This window comes from Chrysemys picta, chromosome 1, assembly GCF_011386835.1.
Source record: "Chrysemys picta bellii isolate R12L10 chromosome 1, ASM1138683v2, whole genome shotgun sequence".
Taxonomy (NCBI): Eukaryota; Metazoa; Chordata; order Testudines; family Emydidae; genus Chrysemys; species Chrysemys picta.
In genome coordinates, this window is record NC_088791.1 from 143,219,878 (window position 1) to 143,239,721 (window position 19,844).

The 19,844-nt window shown below is 50.2% G+C and overlaps 1 protein-coding gene across 9 annotated transcripts; it reads right to left on the bottom strand.

Annotated features, from left to right (window-relative positions):
• Window positions 1–1,847: 1,847 nt before the first annotated feature.
• PTPN6 (protein tyrosine phosphatase non-receptor type 6) lies at window positions 1,848–19,317 on the bottom strand. 9 transcript variants are annotated; one of them, XM_065585347.1, is made up of 18 exons: window positions 19,158–19,317; window positions 18,684–18,784; window positions 13,410–13,464; window positions 12,994–13,116; window positions 12,473–12,691; window positions 8,450–8,672; window positions 7,161–7,277; window positions 6,923–7,036; window positions 6,413–6,509; window positions 5,832–5,911; window positions 5,584–5,733; window positions 5,290–5,421; window positions 4,687–4,841; window positions 4,123–4,190; window positions 3,341–3,492; window positions 3,022–3,119; window positions 2,735–2,871; window positions 1,848–2,360 (listed from the first exon to the last, which is right to left on the bottom strand). In XM_065585347.1, exons 3-17 carry the CDS (start codon window positions 13,415–13,417, stop codon window positions 2,748–2,750), a joined length of 1,860 nt encoding a protein of 619 aa, XP_065441419.1. In that variant the 5' UTR covers window positions 13,418–13,464; window positions 18,684–18,784; window positions 19,158–19,317; the 3' UTR covers window positions 1,848–2,360; window positions 2,735–2,747. The 9 variants fall into 9 exon arrangements, with proteins under 9 accessions (XP_065441419.1, XP_005312085.3, XP_065441427.1 ...); XM_005312028.5 differs by having other exon boundaries at window positions 12,473–12,667; window positions 19,158–19,316; XM_065585355.1 differs by lacking the exon at window positions 19,158–19,317 and adding an exon at window positions 19,074–19,112.
• Between the last annotated feature and the right edge of the window lie 527 nt (window positions 19,318–19,844).

The window sequence follows — 19,844 nt, forward strand, 5'->3', positions numbered from 1 at the left end:
AATCCCTCACTGGGAAACAGCAGCAGGGCTCAAAGCTGGAGCTCTCCCCACCCTGGGGCTGACAGGCAGAGCTGTGAGCCCTGTGCAGGGCTCAGTTTTACTGCAGGGAGCCTACCAGTGCTGAAATTGACATTCTTGTCAGTTGCACAGCTGCTATTATTTCACATTGCTTCTCTGGCTCCTGGTTCTCAGTTGCGGGGGCAGGGCTCCAGTTGTGATTTCCCACATGGGGCTCAAAGCTTGGGCTATCAGCCCCAGGGCAGGGGGAAGAGGGCTCCAGCTGTGAACCACCCCTCCCCCCATGGCAGACAGCCAGAGCTGAAATGTGAAATAATAGCTGTGAAACTCAAGAATATTGATTTCACTGCTTTTAGATTCCCTACTGTGAAACTGTGCCCTGCAGGGGCTCACAGCTGACAGCTCAGGCTGTGTGTGTGGGGGGGGCAGCTGTGAGCCAGCACCTTTCTAGCAGGTGGGTGGGGGCCAGATATGCCTAAAGCAGAGGCTTTCAGTCCCAGGGCTGCCAGGCTCTAGCTGTCTGTGTCCCACGACACCTCACTTCAGCTGGTGGAAGTGGTCCTGGTGAGGACACGCACTGCCAAGAGAAGGCACAAGTATGGACATGGAGCACCGCTTTATTTAGAGCAACTTAACTTTAGTTGACTTAATTTTGTAGTGTAGACAGGGCCTGAGACAGGTGGGGTTGGGACGAAGTCCTGACAGAGACAGGGAGGAGAAACAGACACAGCCTTTTGAGTTTTCTATCCCTTTTTCCCCATTCTGTTCAGTTTCATATGCTGTGCTCATCACTGAGGGTCCAAGTACCTGACACTGTCATTCACTTTTATCAGCCAGCCACGCCTCTGCCTCGGCAGGGCCAGGTTAACAAATGCACTCATTTGTTGTTTTTTTTAAATAGCTTTTCTTCTAGTTCACAAATGAAAACACACTTGGGAAGCCTGGCACTGCAGCCTGCAATGATCAGTAGAGACCATACAACAAGGCCCTAACCTCTTGTGTTATTAAACAGACCCTGCTCTTTTCCCCAAGAGTTGGGCTGTGAATCAGGGTCCAGGGTCCAGGGCCCATTCCAGCTCTGATCATTCCATTCTCTCATCCCAAACATTTTGCTTGTAGCTACAATTGGAAATGGAATTCTTTGAACAATTGTTTAGGATAAGAAGTGACAGTGTTGCTGTACAGCCATTGAACAGCTACTGCCTCCGAACCAAGATGTGGCTGCATTTCAGTGCTTGGCAAACCAACCCTATATAAGCCCTATCCAACCATCAGTGTGAGTACCAGGCTTAATTAGCTAATTCCAGAAATGCCCTTCCAGAGGCTCAAATGAAAAAAAGTTATTCTGCATGAATAACAGCATGTTTTTGAGCAGTTAGGACCTCAGCCACTGACTGCACAGGGTAAAATCCACAGTTGTTGACCATATCCCAACGCAAGGAACTGTCTGCTTCAGCCAGAGACAGGGAATGGGATAGAGAGCCTTTCACCTCTAGGGCACCGGATCCTAGGTGGGCCAGGTAAGAGGCACTGGCTGGCCTAGGGTGGGTTTGGAATACCATATGGGGCCTTTCACCACTCAAGCATTGGTTCCAATCCAGTCCCAGGTCAATGGACTGCCTGGTGTGACTGGCACACTGGCAATTCACCCTAAGGCAATGACACTTGGGCATATGGAGAGAACCTGCTAACAGGTTCATGCACCAGGCCGTGGCAGAAGCAAGGAAACCGACTGTTCCACTCCCTGCGCTAGGTCTGTGCCGCTCAAAAACAAAAGTATTTTAAAAAACAAAACCCAATTTTTGGCAAAAACTGAAAACACCAGAGAATAAAAGAATCGGACAAAACTCCTGGTTTATTTACAAAGGAAAGCAAAACCAACAGCTCAAATCCATGAGTATTTACAGCATCACAAGGAGGCGAGTGGACCCGCAAGGCTGAGGAGATGGTGGCACAGGTGGTGGGGAGGGAGAGAATTTTCTCTTGGATCAAGGGAAAGCTGAAAGGGGTTAAGCAGCAAGCATCTAAAGGGCCAGTGTCAAACAACAGCTGATTTAGCAGGAGCAGCTAGTCTCATGCCGGGGTTGAGGTTAACTCCTGTGGGGGCCTGTCTCCCATAAGAGGAGCTTGCGAAGGACAAATGGGGCTGGAGATGAGCCTGAGCCATTAGTGGCCAAAGAAAATTAGAGGATATTATTTATCTGACTGTTAAAAAGTATCTTAAAGCAGCAGGCTGGAAAGCAGAACAGACGGGACGTGCCTACTGGACTGAGGGTGCAAGGACAGCAAGGGGATCCCAGTCACTTGACCTAGGACAGGATGTCTTCCGTAGCTGAGGGGAGCTGGAATGAGAGAGAAAACAGCAGATGAAAAGTACTGCCAGAATGCAGGTCTACACTACAAAGTTGTCAGCACAGCTGTGTTGGTCTGGGGGTGTGGCAAAACCCCCACCTAGATGCGAGATGCTGACAAAAGAGGGCCTCTGTTGACACAGCGAATGTCCTTCAGGGGGGTGGTGCTACTTGCTGACAGAAACACTCCTATGCTGTGTCTCCATTAGGGGGCTCTGCCAGTACAGCTATCCTGGCAAAACATGCTGCATAAACAAGGCCATAGAGTCAGGTGGGTCTGCACATGAAGATCTTATTGGGGCACCCAGAAAACAGAACGACCCCCACTCGCCAGGATATGATCCCAGCCCAGATCCTGATCGCACCTGCAGCGGGAGGTTATTTTTTCTTAAGTGAGCCCTTCAGTTTCTCCTTCTCGGACGAGCGCTGCTTCCGCACTCTCTCATCTTTCTTTCCTTTGGCGTTCTCTAAGTTTTCATAAACTGTTAGTTCCTCCTTCTGCCTGTGAGACAGCGAGAAAGTCAGAGAGGTGAGCAGGGTATGGAGAGCCAGGAGGGCAGCACCAGAATGGTGGGGAGGCCAGGTGGTGGTGGGGAAGGGCACGGCTAACGCCCAGGGGGGTGGGGGACTCCTGATTTGCCACAGCTCTTACTTAGAGGACTTTCGGGAGGCCTTGGCATGTTGGTTCTTCAGCGCAGGTGGGTACGCAATGTTCCCATATTCAGACTCTTTGGATCTCCCCTTCTGAGACTGCATGAGAAAACGAGACAAGAGAGGACTGGAGAATGGGAGAGAGCACAGTGCTGGGGTGTGGGGTAATGGGGCGTGGCAGGGGGCAAAGGGCAGCTGCCTCGTGGCCCCTTATCCCAGGCTAGGACGTGAGGAAATGGGGCATGGTCAGGCTATGACAGACAGCACCTCCAGCAGCATAGCATCTCCTGGGACTGAGTGCACGGTGTCCCCATTCTCACCTGCATAACATCCAGCTTCTTCTTGGTGGTCTCTATGAACTGGCAGATGGCCATGTAGATGAATTTATACTGGGCCTCAGTCTGCACCATTCCTGAGCGCTGGGCCCTTACCATCTGGATGGTCTTCTGGATGTCTATGTCGCAATCCAGCCCTGGAGGTGGTGCATTGGGGGAGAGGGAGAGGCAAAGAGGCAGTTATGGGCTGAAGGCTGCTGCAATAAGTTCCTCACCATATACCTATCCCCAGCCTGCGAGGTCACCAGACAAAATCCTAGCGGAACCTCGTCCCAGCAGGTTCCCCTTCCCCAGGGTGGGAGGAGACACTGGTACCTTCAGCCCTCAGTTCTCTCCCGCTACTCAGACTCCCTTCTTGCCTGCTTGCCTCTAAGTCTACCAAGTGGGAGTGCCAATCCCTGGGCAACACTAACGCTCCACTGATTGAGCAGTTATATCCACAAATGAGAGCACCAGAGATCCAACTACTATCTGGGGACAGCCAGCCAGCAGGCATTGCCAGGCTTCCACCAACGGGTCAGTTACAATCCCCAGTGGCAGCCCCCTGCACCTCTCCTCTGCCCTGGCCCTATGGTGGGATCTTTGGCAAAAGGGTGTGGTCACCCTCCCCTGCTATTAAGGTCCTGGGATGTTCAAGCAACCGCTTTCTCACCCACATGCCTGATATTTCCCAGCTAGTGAAGTTGTCTTTAGGACCCAGCTGGCGGAGAAGACTGGCCATGGGGCAGAGCCCTGCAGGTAAAGCATAGGCATGGGAAGTATCTTACCCTTGGTGGAAATAGTCTCCACTATCATATCGATGACGATGATGGTTCCAGTGCGGCCAATCCCAGCACTGCACACAAGGGCACAAGCAGAAGTCAAGAGATGGCAGTACCATACATACACATTCCTCCAGCAACTTACAGCCACTGGCAGCAACTCCAAGGGTTTCCCAGGCTGTCCTGCACCCACTGCTACAAAGCAGCCACCTCTGGGGTGTGGCGTGGCATTGTTTAGCAGCAGCACACAAACACTGCACAAGAGATTAGGACAGGAAAGGAGAATGGGATCTCCAGCCTGAGCTTGGGGTGGATTTAGGAAGGTGCAATGGAAGTGCCAGCACTTGGATTTGCCAGAAAAGGATTCACTCGAGTCACAGCGAACAGACACGATCTTTAATGACTGTGAGCAATCAGGGTGTTCAGTTTACAGAGACCACTTCCAGCAGGACCATGACCACTGTGGAGTGTGGCATTTGGAGAGACTGCCCCCTGTGGAGTCAGCAAACCAACTCCCTGCAGCACAGCAGTAGGAGCATTGAAATGAGCAGGCACTGCTTCCACACCCACCTGCAATGCACCACTATGGGCCCAGCCTCAGGGATGCTCTCTTGTTTCTGGTTGATTTGGTCCAGGAAGCTGAGCACCCCTCCCGGCTCACTGGGGACTCCGTGGTCTGGCCAGCTCAGGTACTGGTACTGCCAGATCTCTCGCACAGCCTTACACTAGGGGGCAACAAAACACACATATGGCAGGTTGTGCACAGTTCCACCCCATCCTCCCCATGTCTCCCAGTCCCTTAGGTTCCCATCCTGCATGACAAAGGGACTGAGGGTCTCTGCCCATTAACCTCCAGACTGAGAACAGGCCAACTTAGTTCCCAAACAACAAATGACAGAGAGAGGGAAACAATATTTGGTCAATGAAGCCCTCCAGCTAGACTGGAACAGGGACCTAAGGGTGAAAGCGGCCATGCTCCATCTCCTGATCCTCAAGCCTGCCAGTCTCCCACTCCTCCCAAACCGGGGACCAGACTGGAACCAGGACCATAAAAGTTACAGGTCCCTTTGCCTAATGTCACCTGAAATGCCACAGTCACTAATTCCCAACCTTGAAGGTTTAGCCACAGCGAAAGTCCCAGGAACAATTAATGCTCAGGGGCGTGGCACTCACATTGTCGATTGGCGAGAGACAGAGCTGTCGGAGTTTGTATTCCAGGGCATCACGTTCTCCAATATTCTCCACCATATAGGGACCATACTCTTTGGTGCTGCCCTCCTCTGGCCAGTAGGGGACGCACTTGTTCTGTGAGGAAACAAGAAGAAAAGGTGATGACTGAAACGAGGAGACAGAAGAAAAATCCCTAGGGAGAAAGAAAAAGGTAAAGCGGTGAGTGGCTGGGGGTGGGGAGGAGAAAGGAGGAGGGATGGATGCAAGACATGGCAGCAGGCCCTCTGAGACACCTACCCTCCCTTTCTCCACCTCCCGGGTGGTCATCACAATGATGCGAGAGTTTTCCTGCCACACCATCTGCCAGAAGTCATTGACGGTGGCATCCAGGCAGCCCTGGCTTGCAATGTATGTCTTGGTGAATTCATCTGGGCTGACCAGCTGGTTCTACAGAGGGGCAAATGGACAAGGAAAGGGAAGGGGTTACAGGAACCAGGTGTCCTGTGCCCGCTCCCCAAGATATGGCAGCATTCCTGGAGGCTCACCTTGATGTAGTTGGCATTGATATAATCTGCTCCGGGGATATTTGGGTCCCTGCCTTGTAGGATTACTCGAGAATGATCAACTAGGGAGGCAAGGAAGGGATTAACACAACACTGAGGTATCCCCCCACCCCAAAATTCAGGCATTGGTCCCACATGTAGCCCATTCCCTACACTCCAGATTAATCCAATGGGCCCATCAAACCCTGTTTCCCCACCATCCCTCATACTGGATCAGACTAACAGGACCATATAACCCAGTGCCCCCCACTTACCCTCTGAGACGGATCAGCCCAATGAGCCAGTGTATCCAGATGAGCATGCACACCCACATCCACAAGGGCATGCAGAGGAGGCAATGCCTCTCACTAAATCCTTTATGGCCTTAAATACCCAGTCAGGGGCCCCTTGTAGCTCATCCCCACAGGAGGGCAAATAAACCCCAGCCAGTTTGAGGCTTCCTCTGGGGTAACTCTAGGCAAGGCTCTGTCAGGTCTTCACTGCCCCTCTATGTGTCAGGCCCTCCCGTTGAGGCAGGAACATGCAGCCCCTGGATGTCTTCCTGATGGGAGGGCAGGACTCACAGGGCAAGATGTTCTTATACCGGTTCTTTCCCTTGTTCTCAGGTCTCTGCCCCTCATGCCGATCATACAGATGCTTGGCCTCCTGTTTTTGCAGGCTCTGAAAGGGGAAGGGTAATCGTTACGGCAGAGCAACCCACTGTGATTGGTGTGGGGAGCACTGAGGGGAATGGGAGCACAGAGAGTAAGGATGGTCCAGTAGCTAGGGTAGTAGGCTAGGAGACTCGTGAGAGCTGGGTTGAGTTCCCTGCTCTGCACAGCCTTCCTGTGTCTCAGTTCCCCAGCCGCAAAATGGGGCTAATACCCTGCCCTAGCTCACAGGGGTGTGGGGATGATAAATTCATTGAAGATTGTGAGGCGTTCAGATTCTGTGGTAATGGGGGCCAGGTTCAGAGATGACCTGACATAGAGAGGTCATGATAGGGATGAATCCATTAATGGAGTAGGGAAAGAGAATGAGATTGGGAGCAGGGTCTCCCAGAACATGGAGACAGTCACAACACAATCACTTACATCAAATTCTTCCCAGAATCCAGCCTTAGCTGTCTCCTCAGCCAGGCTCTGCTTGTTCAGTTCATGCACTCTGTTCTCAATGTCTGCCGCATTTACTCTGGTGGCATAATAGGGCTGGGTAAGGAAGAAGGGAAAGGCTTGGTAAGCAAGAGGGATAGGACAGAGATGGACACATGCTGTAGACAGGGACAGAGGGTGAAGCCCCCAAAAGTATCCCTGACACAAGGACCCCATTTACCTGTCTCAGGTACACGTAGGATCCGGACACCTCCTCGATTCCAGTCTTCTTGAAATGCTCCACTAGGTCTGCCAAGCTGTCAAACATCTCAGCACCTCCAACTGTGTATCTCCCATTCTGGAGAGAGTAAAGCTGTGTTATTCACATCCCCTAATGGACCCACTGCCCCCCATGGTGTATCTTACAACCAGTGCCATGGGAGGTTGTTACACTGGGACATGAAGCCCTGGGTAGGTCTTGTAGGTCTTGCCCTGTTGAGTTTGAAGCACCGCATCTCATGTGGTATGTGTCACACCCTCCTGGCATGATGAGCAACTGAGAGCTTGTTCTGGTACCATCAAACTTGTAAGTTGGTGAGCTGACCCCGGGTGCCCTGCTGCATGGATGGAAACCCAGGGAAGTCAACTTCCCCCCCCCCCCCCCCCCCCCCAGCTCTTGTTTAAGGTCAGTTGTTTTGTTTCCCCATAATTCACCTGCATACACTCTCCACTGTCCCAAACCCACCCATGTTAGAATCATAGAAGATTAGGGTTGGAAGAGACCTCAGGAAGTCATCTAGTCCAACCCCCAGCTCAAAGCAGGACCAAAGCACGATCATCCTCAAAGAAGGATCATAGTATGGAGTGAGAGAAGACCTAGTAATGTGTGGGTTGATCTTATCCACCAGGCTAGGCTTAGGGACCTCAACAAGGTCTTCTCTCCTGCAAGAGGCTTGTAGCTCCTCAGCTTCTCATCACAGCTCAGTAGCTCATTTCTGGAACTCCCTATGAAGTTTGAAGAACCCTATAGAGCCAAGGAGACCAGAAACAACTGACCTTCCTTCTCTCCGCTATCTTCCTCTCTGGCCTCCCTGTGTCACACTTTGTTCCCTGTCCCAGGTGCATAACTGTCTGGTTCAGTCTCCAGATTCAACTCTCCTTCAATCTCACAGGCTCCTTTGAGGCTCTGCATATCTCTGCTCCGTCCAATGTAGGAGCTCCCATTGCTACCCAGCTCCCTTCCTGTCTTCCTGCCACTTGTGTCTGCACTAGACTCCTCCCTCATCCTGGATGCAGCAAAATCAGCCATCCCCCACAGCCACTGCTCAGACCAGGCAAGGACTAAGGAACCCGACAGTAGGCAGCCAAGCCCTTAGCATGGATTTCATATACATTGTTGGATACAAAAACATTCCAGCAGTTTCCATATCTTCCTGTTGGTAAAAATAGATCAAACATCTGCCACAGATAAATGTTTCCCTCCCTCCCTCTGCTTGCTCCCTTCCCTGCACCCTGCCCCGTCCCTCTCACCTCACACATGATCTTGACATGGGTGACCTTAAGCCGAGCCCCAGGGGTGCCAGCAGCCCCAGTTGGTGGGGCCTCAGGCCCAGCTTTGGGTTGGTCAGTCAGGACAGACAGAACAAAGTCACCAGGTTTGCTGAGGCTCTCACGCACCAGGAAAGTCCAGGGGATGGCCTTGGACTGGAGCAGAGACTCAGCTGCTGGGCCAGATAGATGCCCATGGTACCACCTGGGAGAAAATGGGACAGGGTCAGACAAGAGCGGGGGACTGCAGGGCCAGAGGGAAGACAAGTGAGGTACAGGACCTGGGGCACATGGGGATGAGGTATGGGGGAAAGAAGTGGAGGGACCAAGAGTTAGAGGGGAGATGAGTGGAAGGTGCCTGTGGCTGAGCGAAGCCAGGAGGGACAGGACCTGAGGGGTGCCAAGGTGGATGGGGCCTGGAACAATAGGGACAGGTGAGCCAGGGGCAGGGAGCCTGAGGAAAGCTAAGTGGAAGACAGGTTTAATAACTGTGAGACATGGGGAGGCGGGGCGATGTTAAGAGCTGTATGTTCTGGCCCAGTCCCCTCACGGGGATGAGGCTAACACAGCAGGGGTCACTACCCAGTGACTCACTGCAGGGCACAGCCGGGGTCAGAATCCAGTGATGAAAGTAGCTACAGTTACAATTCCCCCTTTATTTGGAAAATGAAATGCACCTGAAACGTAATACAAATGCCCAACCAGTACAGCCAGTTCAATATCACACACACAGATGGGATGTCTAGATTGCCTGATCTGGGTAAATAACCTGCATCCCCTGACAAAGGAGAAGGTTATTCTGACTCTAATTGGACACGTGTCATCTCTGATCTCTGAAGCTTGATGGCTTTCAGATCACACAGCCACTTCCTAGTCCCAGAACAAGTCTGGGATCTGTTTGGCCATTGAGGTAGGTCTGTCTCTGTTCACTACTCTTGGTAGTTTTCATTGTCAGTCACTAGGCACGTGTGTTACTTCTCCTATTGCACAAGCCTTCTCAGTAGCATTCTACGTGTCCGCTAGATACAGAGCGCCAATGGAAACTCCTTGGTTTTGTCTAGATTTCTTCTGTTCCTCCTGTAGGACTGAACCTCAGGAGAGGCTATGACACTACCTCTCAGTGAGTGGTGCAGCTGTTGACAAGGTTTCCAGTCCCTTCCTTTTTGGAATTAACATTCTCTCTTGCTTGCATTGGGGTGACTCCAGCGTTCTTGTCTATTTTCTTATGTTGCAGTTTCTTGCTCTTTGGTAAGCACTCCAGGGTCACTGGTCTCTGGCTGAAGAAGTCTATTAGCTGGTGGCACTAAGGTCTCTGAACTGGGGACTCTAAGGAAGCCTGTGAGGTGAGTTGTGATAGACTCACAAAGCTAAATAGGGATTCCGTGAATCTGTCAGGAACTTTTTTTATTTTGATTCTCGAGTTCTTTGCTATTTGTACCAACATTTCTGCTAAATGACTGCATTTGAGTGCACATAAAGGCGTGGCATGCGGTGTGGAACTGATACATTAATGTGGACAGCAGAAATGAGCCACTCATGAATTGTGAGCCATTCTCTGCTACTAACACGTCTGGAATCCCCTGGTGAGCTCAGTGCTTCACAGTGGTTATTCCCTTGCTACTCAGCATGGTCTGCAACAGCTCAATCTTCTAAGAAGCTGAGTACTTGCTCACTAATAAGAGGTTCCTATTTAGTTCTAGTAGATCTAGCTCAGGGGTAGGCAACCTATGGCACGCGTGCCGAACTGATTTTCAGTGGCACTCACACTGCCCAGGTCCTGGCCACCGGTCCAGGGGGCTCTGCATTTTAATTTAATTTTACATGAAGCTTCTTAAACATTTTAAAAACCTTATTTACTTTACATACAACAATAGTTTAGTTATATATTATAGACTTATAGAAAGAGACCTTCTAAAAATGTTAAAATGTATTACTGGCACGCAAAACCTTAAATTAGAGTGAATAAATGAAGACTCGGCACATCACTTCTGAAAGGTTGCAGACCCCTGATCTAGCTCTACCCTAGACCAAGGGTGATCATGTATTTCATGTGATGTCAGCCATCCCTTTGCATTTGGCTTCCTCTATTGACGGAGGTATTGTATTTAAATTTTATTACCTTTGTGGCAGCATTCTTGTGCGGCTGGACTAGGCCACCTCCAGCTCTCTTTTGCATTCTTAGTACCCAGCTGCAGGCCATGGATTATGATCAGTACTTCTCACTTCATGCTGTGTTGTATTATGACACAACCTCCTCTGTACATGGTCCCATCATCAACAATTTCCTCTTGATGGTCCCAGTCAGATTGGAGATCCCTGGACTGCTCCTCTCGACCATCCAGCTAGAAGGACTTCCTCAGCTGTTAGCTGGGTCATTTGTGTTTTCTTATTTGAGTTTGTCAAATTTTCTTTCAGAAGTAGTTGGTAAATGAAACCTATTTACTTCAAATCCTCTTTCTGAGGCCACTATTCCCAGGCACGTTTGGCATGACAATAAGCTGCTCACTTGGCCCCTCTTTCACATTTAATCAGTGCTGTGGCAATTTCATGCGCCTGTTTTGAAGTCCAGGCTGTGCTTCAGTGGTTTCTGTAATGTGGCTTCCAACTCTTCACGGTCTGTTTCTACCTTGAACAGATTAATGAAACCACTCACAAACCAAAACGATTCCCAACATTTCTTCTTCATCTGAGCATCGGGCTGTGGTGACTTAGTAAAAGCACATGCTACCAGCTGATCATTTTGCATGTCAGCTTAGGGGCAGAGGGAACTGTTTGGAGAGCAAGAAATGGCTGTGTGATTAGCAAGCCATCGAGGTTCAGTTTGTGATTTACACACCCACTAACACTGAAGTAAATGGCTGTGGATCCTGGCTGTCACACAACAGTGATATAAACCCTCTGTCACCCTGACCTTGATCATGTGAGTGGGGCCAGGCAATGAAGAAAACCTCATCACGCCTTACAGGATCTGGCCTGTCTTCAGACACCTAGGGCAGGCTCCTCCCAGCCTGGGGTTCTGGGGGGCTGGAGGCAGGCAAGGGGCTCTTTTTGCCCTGTCTCATTGCAGGGCTGGGCCTCTGTTCTCCCCATCTGCAGAGAGGAAATAGTTAACCCCCCTGTGGCCCAGCTCAGGGAAGACACGTGATGGAAAATCTCTCAGGGAGAGAGAGTGAGAAAAGGAGCTTTCGTAAGAGCTGGGGGGAGAGAAGTTTCCAACCGCAATAGTAAGGGAGGAAGCTGCAGAGCCCCAGCCCAAGCCAACGGCCCTGACTGGAGCAGACAAAACGCTGAGGGACACACATGCTGTGCCCCACACAGGACCGCAACCCTGCCCCAGGGCGAGGGGCACTGCTGTGGAACAGCCACCCACCACCAGGGGGCTGAGAGCACAACACAGTGCAAACCACCTGATTTGATTTAGGAACACAGTGCCAAAGACATATGCAAATAGGGGAGGGGAGGGAGACCAAGTGGGGACTGGAAAAGCATAGTCTGAGAGGTCCATCAGCAGGATGCCCAGCACTGGAATAGCAGGGGCTGCAGGGCAGGTCTGCGGGCCATTGGCAGAGCTGTGTGGGGAGCCCAGCACTGGAATAGCTGGGGGGGGCTGCAGGGCAGGAGTGAGGGGCATTGGGTCATACACTGCAGGCCTCTTCTTGTAACTAGCATCACAATTTTCACTTTTAGCAACAAGATATAAATAGCAAAACCGATGAGACAGCGGAAGTCAAAGTTGCCAAATATAAGCAGGGCCCACATTGAATTTCACAGACTTGCGTGCAAAGGAGCGGAGAGGGGGGCATTTTATATTTAGTTAGTTCTGGAGTAGGGGCTGGGCTATGATCTCAGTCCCAGACAGTTTGGTACCAAAACTGTGTTCAGGGGGGTGAAGAGGGGTGTACCACGGGAATTAGCCCTTCAGTTCACAGGTGTGCAGGATGAGGCTGTGGGGGTGGGCATTAGACCCTCAGTAAAAGACTCGTGGTTGCTCTGCTTACTCCATACCTCTCTGTAGTGGGATCGGAGCAATTCAGTGGATACCTCAGGTCTATTACAGTCCCATCTTTATCCTGTAGTGAACCCTGCTGCTGTGTGTAGTACTCCACCAGTTCAGACAGCGTGGCAAACTTCTCCCCTCCATAGAGATCATAATAATCCCCGGTGTTCTGGATACGAATGTGGGTCACCTGGTCACCCACCCTGAGGGATGAGGCAGAGAGGAGTCTGGTGAAGTATAGGAGAGGTTCAGGAAAAGGGGAAGGGAAAGTAAAGTCCCTCCCAGGACGGGGTGCAGGGGGAATGGGGCCAGGAAGTAGGGATGGAGGGTGGGTCAGACAATGATGCCCCTCGGGTATCTTTTGGGCAGGGGGCAGGATGAAGGGAGGGAGTGGAAAGCACAGCCCCATATATATCCTGGGGATGGTATAGGCAGAATGGGGCCACGGGAAAGGGAAGGGGCAGAGAGCGAAGCATCCACATATCCCTGGGATGGCAACAATGTGCAGGATGGGGTCTGAGTTACCCACCTGACAGAGAGGGAGAAATCTCCCTGATTCTTTCGACTGGGTCTAGCCAAGAAGCTTCCATGAACTCCTCGTCCCTTGAGTAAGGCCTCAGCTTGCAGTCCACTCAGGTCCCGGTGGAACCACCTAGGTGAGAGCAGAAAAGCAGGAAAAAGTAAACGCTGACAGACAGAGGGTATACAGCCATACCTCCATGAGGGGTCTGTACAGTAAACAGAGTGGTCCCCCGAAAAGGATCCCAACCCTTGAGGAGGTCGTACAACAGATGGCCTGGGAAGGTCCTCTGTCACACACCCCTGGGGTATGATCCCAGACCCATCCCCAGGAAAGGACTGTACTGGGGGTGAGTGGAATAGAGCAAGTGAGATGATTCCCCAACACCTGTCCCACCCGCACCACCTTCTCAGCTCCCCTCTTACCTCACCATCGTCGAGGGAGAGCAGCCAAGGGGCTGGGTATCTACAACCAAAGGAACTTGAAAAACGTAAAGAAAAGAGCTTTTAATGCTGACAAGAAAAGGGAAGTAAGCGTCTGCTGTCTCTGCTCAACTCCCTAATGCTGAGCTCCCGATGCGTTACTCTGGCCATCTACCTCTCCAGTGTCCCCCCCTCTCAGTCCATCTGCCTCTCTCTGACTCTGACTCCCCTTCTCTCCCCTTCTCACTCACTCTCTCCCTGTGGCGGGGCACAAACAGAAGAAAGGCAAGTGCGTGGCTCAGCTAGCACACAAGTCAGGGAACAGGAAGCGTCGCTGAGCCATCAGCTCCTCAGCCCTGAGCTGCTTTGCACAAACTTCTGCTTCTCCTTTTGGCTTCCCCCCCCCCTTTTTTTTTCTTCTCAGTTATTCTTGGTGTGTTCCCCGCCCACCCACGGAGGGGTTACTTTGGTGACCTCTTCTGTGGCCCGGTCTACACTCACGCATTTGGGCATTGTAACTCCCCTCCCCACCAACATGTCAGTAACATGCTTCACACCAAACACACAAAGCTTCTTACAATGGTGCAGAGCAGATCATAGCATCATTGCAACTTGTATGGGGTCACTGCACAGCTGCAGGGCCAATGCAGACAGCAAATGCTGGCCCAGCAGCTGTAGTGGTGCAATTAGTCCCATCCCACAATGTCTGTTGCCATGAGGTAAGCCACTCCATGGAGGTCTGAAAGCAGCTGAGACTATACTCAGCTATTCTGAACTATCTAGCTTAGCATGAAAGAAAGTGCCCTCCCAACACTCCTACAAGGTAGAGAAGTTATTCCCATTTTACAGATGTAGAACTGTGGCATAGGGTAGATGAAGTGTCTTGCCCAAAGAGTCTTTTGCAGAGCCAGGCATTGACCCCAGGTCTCCCAAATTTCAGTCCAGTGCTCTAACCACAAGACCATCCTTCCTTGCTCTGCCTGCGCTTGATCGACTTTTGGGATGTGCCTGAGAGATGAAGAGCATCAGTGGATTAGCCAGGGTTGGGGCTACCCAGGTTACTGTTCAGAGTGCAGCACATATACCTACACAACCCAATGGCATATGCATCACCTGGTGCAAGCAGCATGGGGCTGCAGAGTCCAAATACAGGATATTAAGTCCAAAGTAGCTGAACTGGAGATGCAGAGAGAAATATTAATAGCTATGGAATATAGGGATGTTAGAACTGACTTTCCCAATCCTCCATTTGAGGGGGAGAAGTGGAGAACTAGGGGGGTCAAAGAGATGGAATCCATATTCCAAAGAGAGGTAGAGGAGGCTGGTCCTTCCTCCTCACCACAAGAAGGGTGCTCCAGAAGATGGGGATACAGATGTGAGATGTACACAGGCTGAATATTTTGTGGAGATTTGATCATTAGACTATTGATAACTGGTGATTGTAAGAACTGTTCAGTGACTTTTCTACCAGCTACAAAGGTGGCAGATCCTACACATCTAGACAGACTACTAGTGGTGGCTGAGGAGGAGCCTGTGGTACACTCTGAAACTGATGACACGGGGAAGTGTAGGAGAGAAGTCCTGGAAGCTATATTTAGATTGCTAGAAAGAATGCTTAGTTCCAGGGGCTTTGCAGCTCTTAAACACTTCTAGTTCCATACAAAAGACTAGTTAGGTTAGGGGAACTTCAGAGTCTCAACATATGGCTACGAAGCTGATGTTAAGAAGAGGGATTTACATTTAACTGGCACGGGAATTTGATGGGGGGCAGGGGGAGGGAGAGAATTTACACAAGGAATGGGCAGCACCTTAGCAAGGAACTAGATTACCGGCACAGAAAAATAATAAAGTTTGGGGAATTGCTTCAACTAGAACTGGGCAGCAGCCAATAGGTGCTAAGGAGCACTCAGGTTAGACAAAGACATCTTGTTAGAGATGTCAATGATTCAAAGGCATCACTGTCCAGTAGAGAGTAGGCAGAAATTACTGCTCCACTGTAGCAGGGGCAGGTTTAGATCACAGAGATAAATTCTGATTGTCACTAGGGTATCAGAATGAGGAGTTAAACAGCAATAGGCACCTGGGCAAAAATAAAACTCACCAGATGAACTGCTAACAAGAATATGCACTCTCATTAAAATCAGCAATTATACCGGAGGGTAGCAAATGTACCAATCCTTGCAAAAAGGCGCTAAGTGTGACCATGGGAATTACAGACCAGAGAGTCTTACTTCTGTACCAGGAAAATTGGCTGAAACAATGATTAAAAATAGCATTATAAACCAACCCTCTGTGTGAACATAACAAACAGGGACAAACATCACAGCTTCTGCAAAGGAACATTTATTATAATTCTTTGAACTTATCAATAAAATAGTGGATTAAGAACTGGCTGACATAGCTTTCAAAAAACCTTTATTAAAGGCCTTTACAAGAGACTGCTAAGAAAAGTAAGTAGCATGCGGTGAGAGGTGAAATTCTGTCATGGAAACTGTCTAAGAGAAACAAGGAGTAGAATAAATGGGCAATTTCCATTGTGACACAGGGTTAGGAGTGGAATGCCCCACAGTTTTGTAATGGGATGGTTATTTAACATATTTCTTACTGATCTGACAAAGAGAGTGAGCAGTGAGGTGGCAACATTTGTACATGACACCAAAATATTTATGTTGGTCATGACAGGATAAAACTGAAAAATTTCAGGAGCTACCCAAGTAAGATGAATGGGCAGCATGATGGTGGATTGAATTCACTGCTGACAAGTGAAAGGTAACGGACATTGCAAGGAATAATGTGAACTCATCCTACATCTTATTGGGTTCTAAATTAACTGGAACCTGGGTGTCCTTGTGGAGGTTCAATGAAACATCTGCTTAACGGGCAGTAGCCATCAAAGAATCCAACAAGGCTTTAAGATGCAGACCAATGGGATGGAGAAGAATTACTGGAGCTATACCAATGTTGTTGCACCAATCAGTGGGATGTCCTCACCTGGAACACTGTGCTCATCTCTAGTTACCCTCTCTCGGGTCTGGAAAGACTGGGACTGTTTAGAGAGGTAACAAATAAGAGGGGACAAGAAATGTATACATGACAGTAGCGGTAGGGCAGCAACTAGAGACTTGAGATGCATTGTGCCAGGCAATGCATTCAAATTAGACACAGAGATAGCCTCTGCCTCAAAGAGCTTACAGTCTAAATAGACAAAACAAAGGCCATGTCTACACTCCCAGCACCGCAGCAGCACAGCACACTTCCTACAAAAGATTTTTTTCTGTCAATGTAGTAAATCCATCTCTCTAAGGGCTTTAAAAATGCTGCAGTGGTGTAGCTGAGCCACTGTAGCGCATCAGCGAAGACGCTACCTATGCCAACAAGAGGTAGCTCTCCTGTCAGCATAAGTACTCCACCTCCCAGAGAGGCGGTAGCTAGGTTGACGGGAGAATTCTCTGGGGGACTTAGCACTGTCTACACTGGAGATTAGATTGGTTTAACTGTATTGCTCAGGCAGGTGGATTTTTTACACCCCTGAGCAATGCAGTTATACCTACACTTGGAAATTAGGTTGACCAGGCCTAGGAGCAGTAAATAGGTCAACAGAAGAATCCTTCCCTCAACCTAGCCATGTCTATTCTGGGGCTTACAACCTAACTATGGTACCGAGGGTGCAACATTTTTCACACCCCTGCCTGAGCAACATAGCTAGGTTGAGCTAATTTTTAAGGGTAAATCAGGCCAAAGAGTGAGAGGTGAAAAGGCACAGAGAGGAATGTGACGTGCTTACGGTAACTCAGCAAGTCAGTGACAGAGCCTGGAACAGAAACTAGGTCTCCTGACTATGCTGTCTGTCTAATAATAATACGGACTTGGATAGTGAAGGTGAAGGGAGCTAATGTAAAGCTGATACAACAAATTTGTTTTTTAAATACGTGTTATTAGTCTGTGGAATTCAGCACTGCAAACTGCCATACCAAGGACTTGTATGCAGTGTAGTTGTAGCCACGTCAGTCCCAGGATATAAGAGACACAAGGAAGGTGAAGTAGTTATCTATTATTGGACCAACTTCTGTTGGTGAGGCCCTGAAGAAGAGCTCTGCCTCCCTCACCAACAGAAGTTAGTCCAATAAAAGATATTACCTCACCCACCTTGTCTCTCTGATACCATGGGCTTAGCAGGATTCATATAAGGATTGGACATTTATATGGATAACAAGAACACCCACATTTACATTAGATAAGAAAAAACAGCAGGATAGTACATCTCCTGCTGCCGAACATAACCCAATCACTAACTAAGGTGGGTAAGGAAGAAACTTATCCTGGAAACAAGTTATTGCACAATAAACCAAGGGATTTTCTACACATTAATCTGAAGTAATTGGCTGTGGCCTCTGTCACAGACAGAAGACTGGACTAGACAGACCAGATCTGGCAGTTGCTATGTTAATGCTCTGCCTGGTCCCTCTTCCAGAGGAGAAAAGAGAGAGTGGAAGACAGATGGAAAGAATGAGCATTGGAGCTATGCCCCAGTGTTCTTGTACCATGGACATGGGAGCAGGGACGGAGAGGAGAGACCTCATTAAGGGTCCTCATTCCATTCTCACTGACAACTCTACAGCGCTAAGCACTTCAATTCATTGGGTACTGACCATGGCTTAGATGTCAGCCAGGGACACATGTGGCTCAATTTTTCCAATTCAAGCCACGGTGGAGAGGGGCCCCTGGTATGCTGGGCTCTGTGACTCTTGTGACACTGTGGAATCCAGACCCTTCTGCAGAATTCAGAATTTCAGCAGCCATTTCAAAACAATTCAGCTGCCAGCCCTTTTGGCTGTATAGGAAGCTTTCTGAAAGTGCCTTCCTGCAGTGCTGTCTGCTGGAATCTGCATAGCAAACACTTTTGATGAGTGTCAGAACTGCTGGGTTCAATTCCCAGCTCTGGAAGGGGAGCAGGGCGAGTGGTTTAGAGTGGGGAGAGGCCTGGCCTCAGGGGTTCTATTCATGGCTCTGCCTTTGACTTGCCATGGGACATGGGCCAATCCCTTCCCCATCTGTGCTTCAATGCAAATGAGCCTTTACTTTTGCTAGGGTGAGCAGTACTGATCCCCAATACAGCCCTGCTGAATCCCATCACTTCTGCTCCCTTATAGCCCCCTTGCCCACTCTCTCTAGGGTCTTCACTTCCCTGTCTGCCTCTCACTTCCTATCTATTTCTCCCCCACAGGCCCCTTTGATCAGACCCTAAAGCCAACAACCCCCCTGGAGAAATACACTCACCCACAGGATGGCATCAGGTCCCCGGCCGCAGGGGTCCCCACTGAGGAGGAAGGAAGAGAGTCTCAAGGGGATGGAGTACTGCAGCTCTCAGTCAGAGAAGCCTAGTGAAAAGGAGATAAACAATACTGAAGATACCAAGGAAACAGGAAGAATTTCCTGGGAAGGGGGTGCAGGACTGAAGATCGTTACAGACCCATGGAAGCACCCAGAGGGAAAGCATGGCTAATTTTATGGGGCCTGGGACAAGACGGTTAATAGACCTGACATTAGGGTGACCAGACAGCCAGTGTGAAAAATTGGGACGGGGGTGGGGGGTAATAGGAGCCTATATAAGAAAAAGACCCCAAAATCGGGCTGTCCCTATAAAATCGGGACATCTGGTCACCCTACCTGACATTCCTAGATCAGGGCTGGTAAGAGTCCCCTGACTCGTCTGCATCTAATCCAATCAGTAAGGCTCTGAATGCCACTTACCTCTCCAGCCCTAATACTTCCCCACCCACATGGTCACAAGAGTTGGGGTGAGGTGGGGCAGAGGGAGAAGGAAGAAGCCTGAGATCAGGCCACCGGGCCCAGGACAAAGGGCTTCCGTCTCACCACTTGCAAATCTCTCTCTGAGCGGAGTTAATAAATAGATAGGCCAGTGGGGGAGGGGACATCCAACCTGAGGGGGTGGGCAGGTGAGCAAGGGAGGAACTGCCTGTTCTCCCCGCCTCCTCCCCACTAAGTCTACGCCCTCACTGGAGGACTGGTAATAGAATCACAGAGAACACATAAGCAAATAAAACTTGGTCACCTGGAAGCTGCCACCTGAGCCACAGCTCTGGGCCCTTCCAGTCCTGGGCTCCGCATACAGCCCTGCCAATACCCCTCAGTCCTGCCCTGCAGCCCCCTTCTATTCCAGCACTAAGCTCCGCACACTGCTCTGCCAATGTACCTCAGTCCTGCCCTGCAGCCCCCTGCTATTCCAGTGCTGGGCTCCCCACATAGCTCTGCCAATGCCCCTCAGTCCCGCCCTGCAGCCCCCTGCTATTCCAGTGCTGGGCTCCCCACATAGCTCTGCCAATGCCCCTCAGTCCTGCCCTGCAGCCCCCTGCTATTCCAGTGCTAGGCTCTCCACACAGCCCTGCCAATGTCCCTCAGTCCTGCCCTGCAGCCCCC

What these genes read in the sequence shown, in the direction of transcription:
- PTPN6 (XM_065585340.1), bottom strand. An exon ending in GATTTCTCCCTCTCTGTCAG is followed by an intron (nt 12,692 to 12,993) that starts GTGGGTAACTCA and finishes ATACTTCACCAG; the next exon opens with ACTCCTCTCTGCCTCATCCC. An exon ending in GCCTCCCGAAAGTCCTCTAA is followed by an intron (nt 2,872 to 3,021) that starts GTAAGAGCTGTG and finishes GCTGTCTCACAG; the next exon opens with GCAGAAGGAGGAACTAACAG.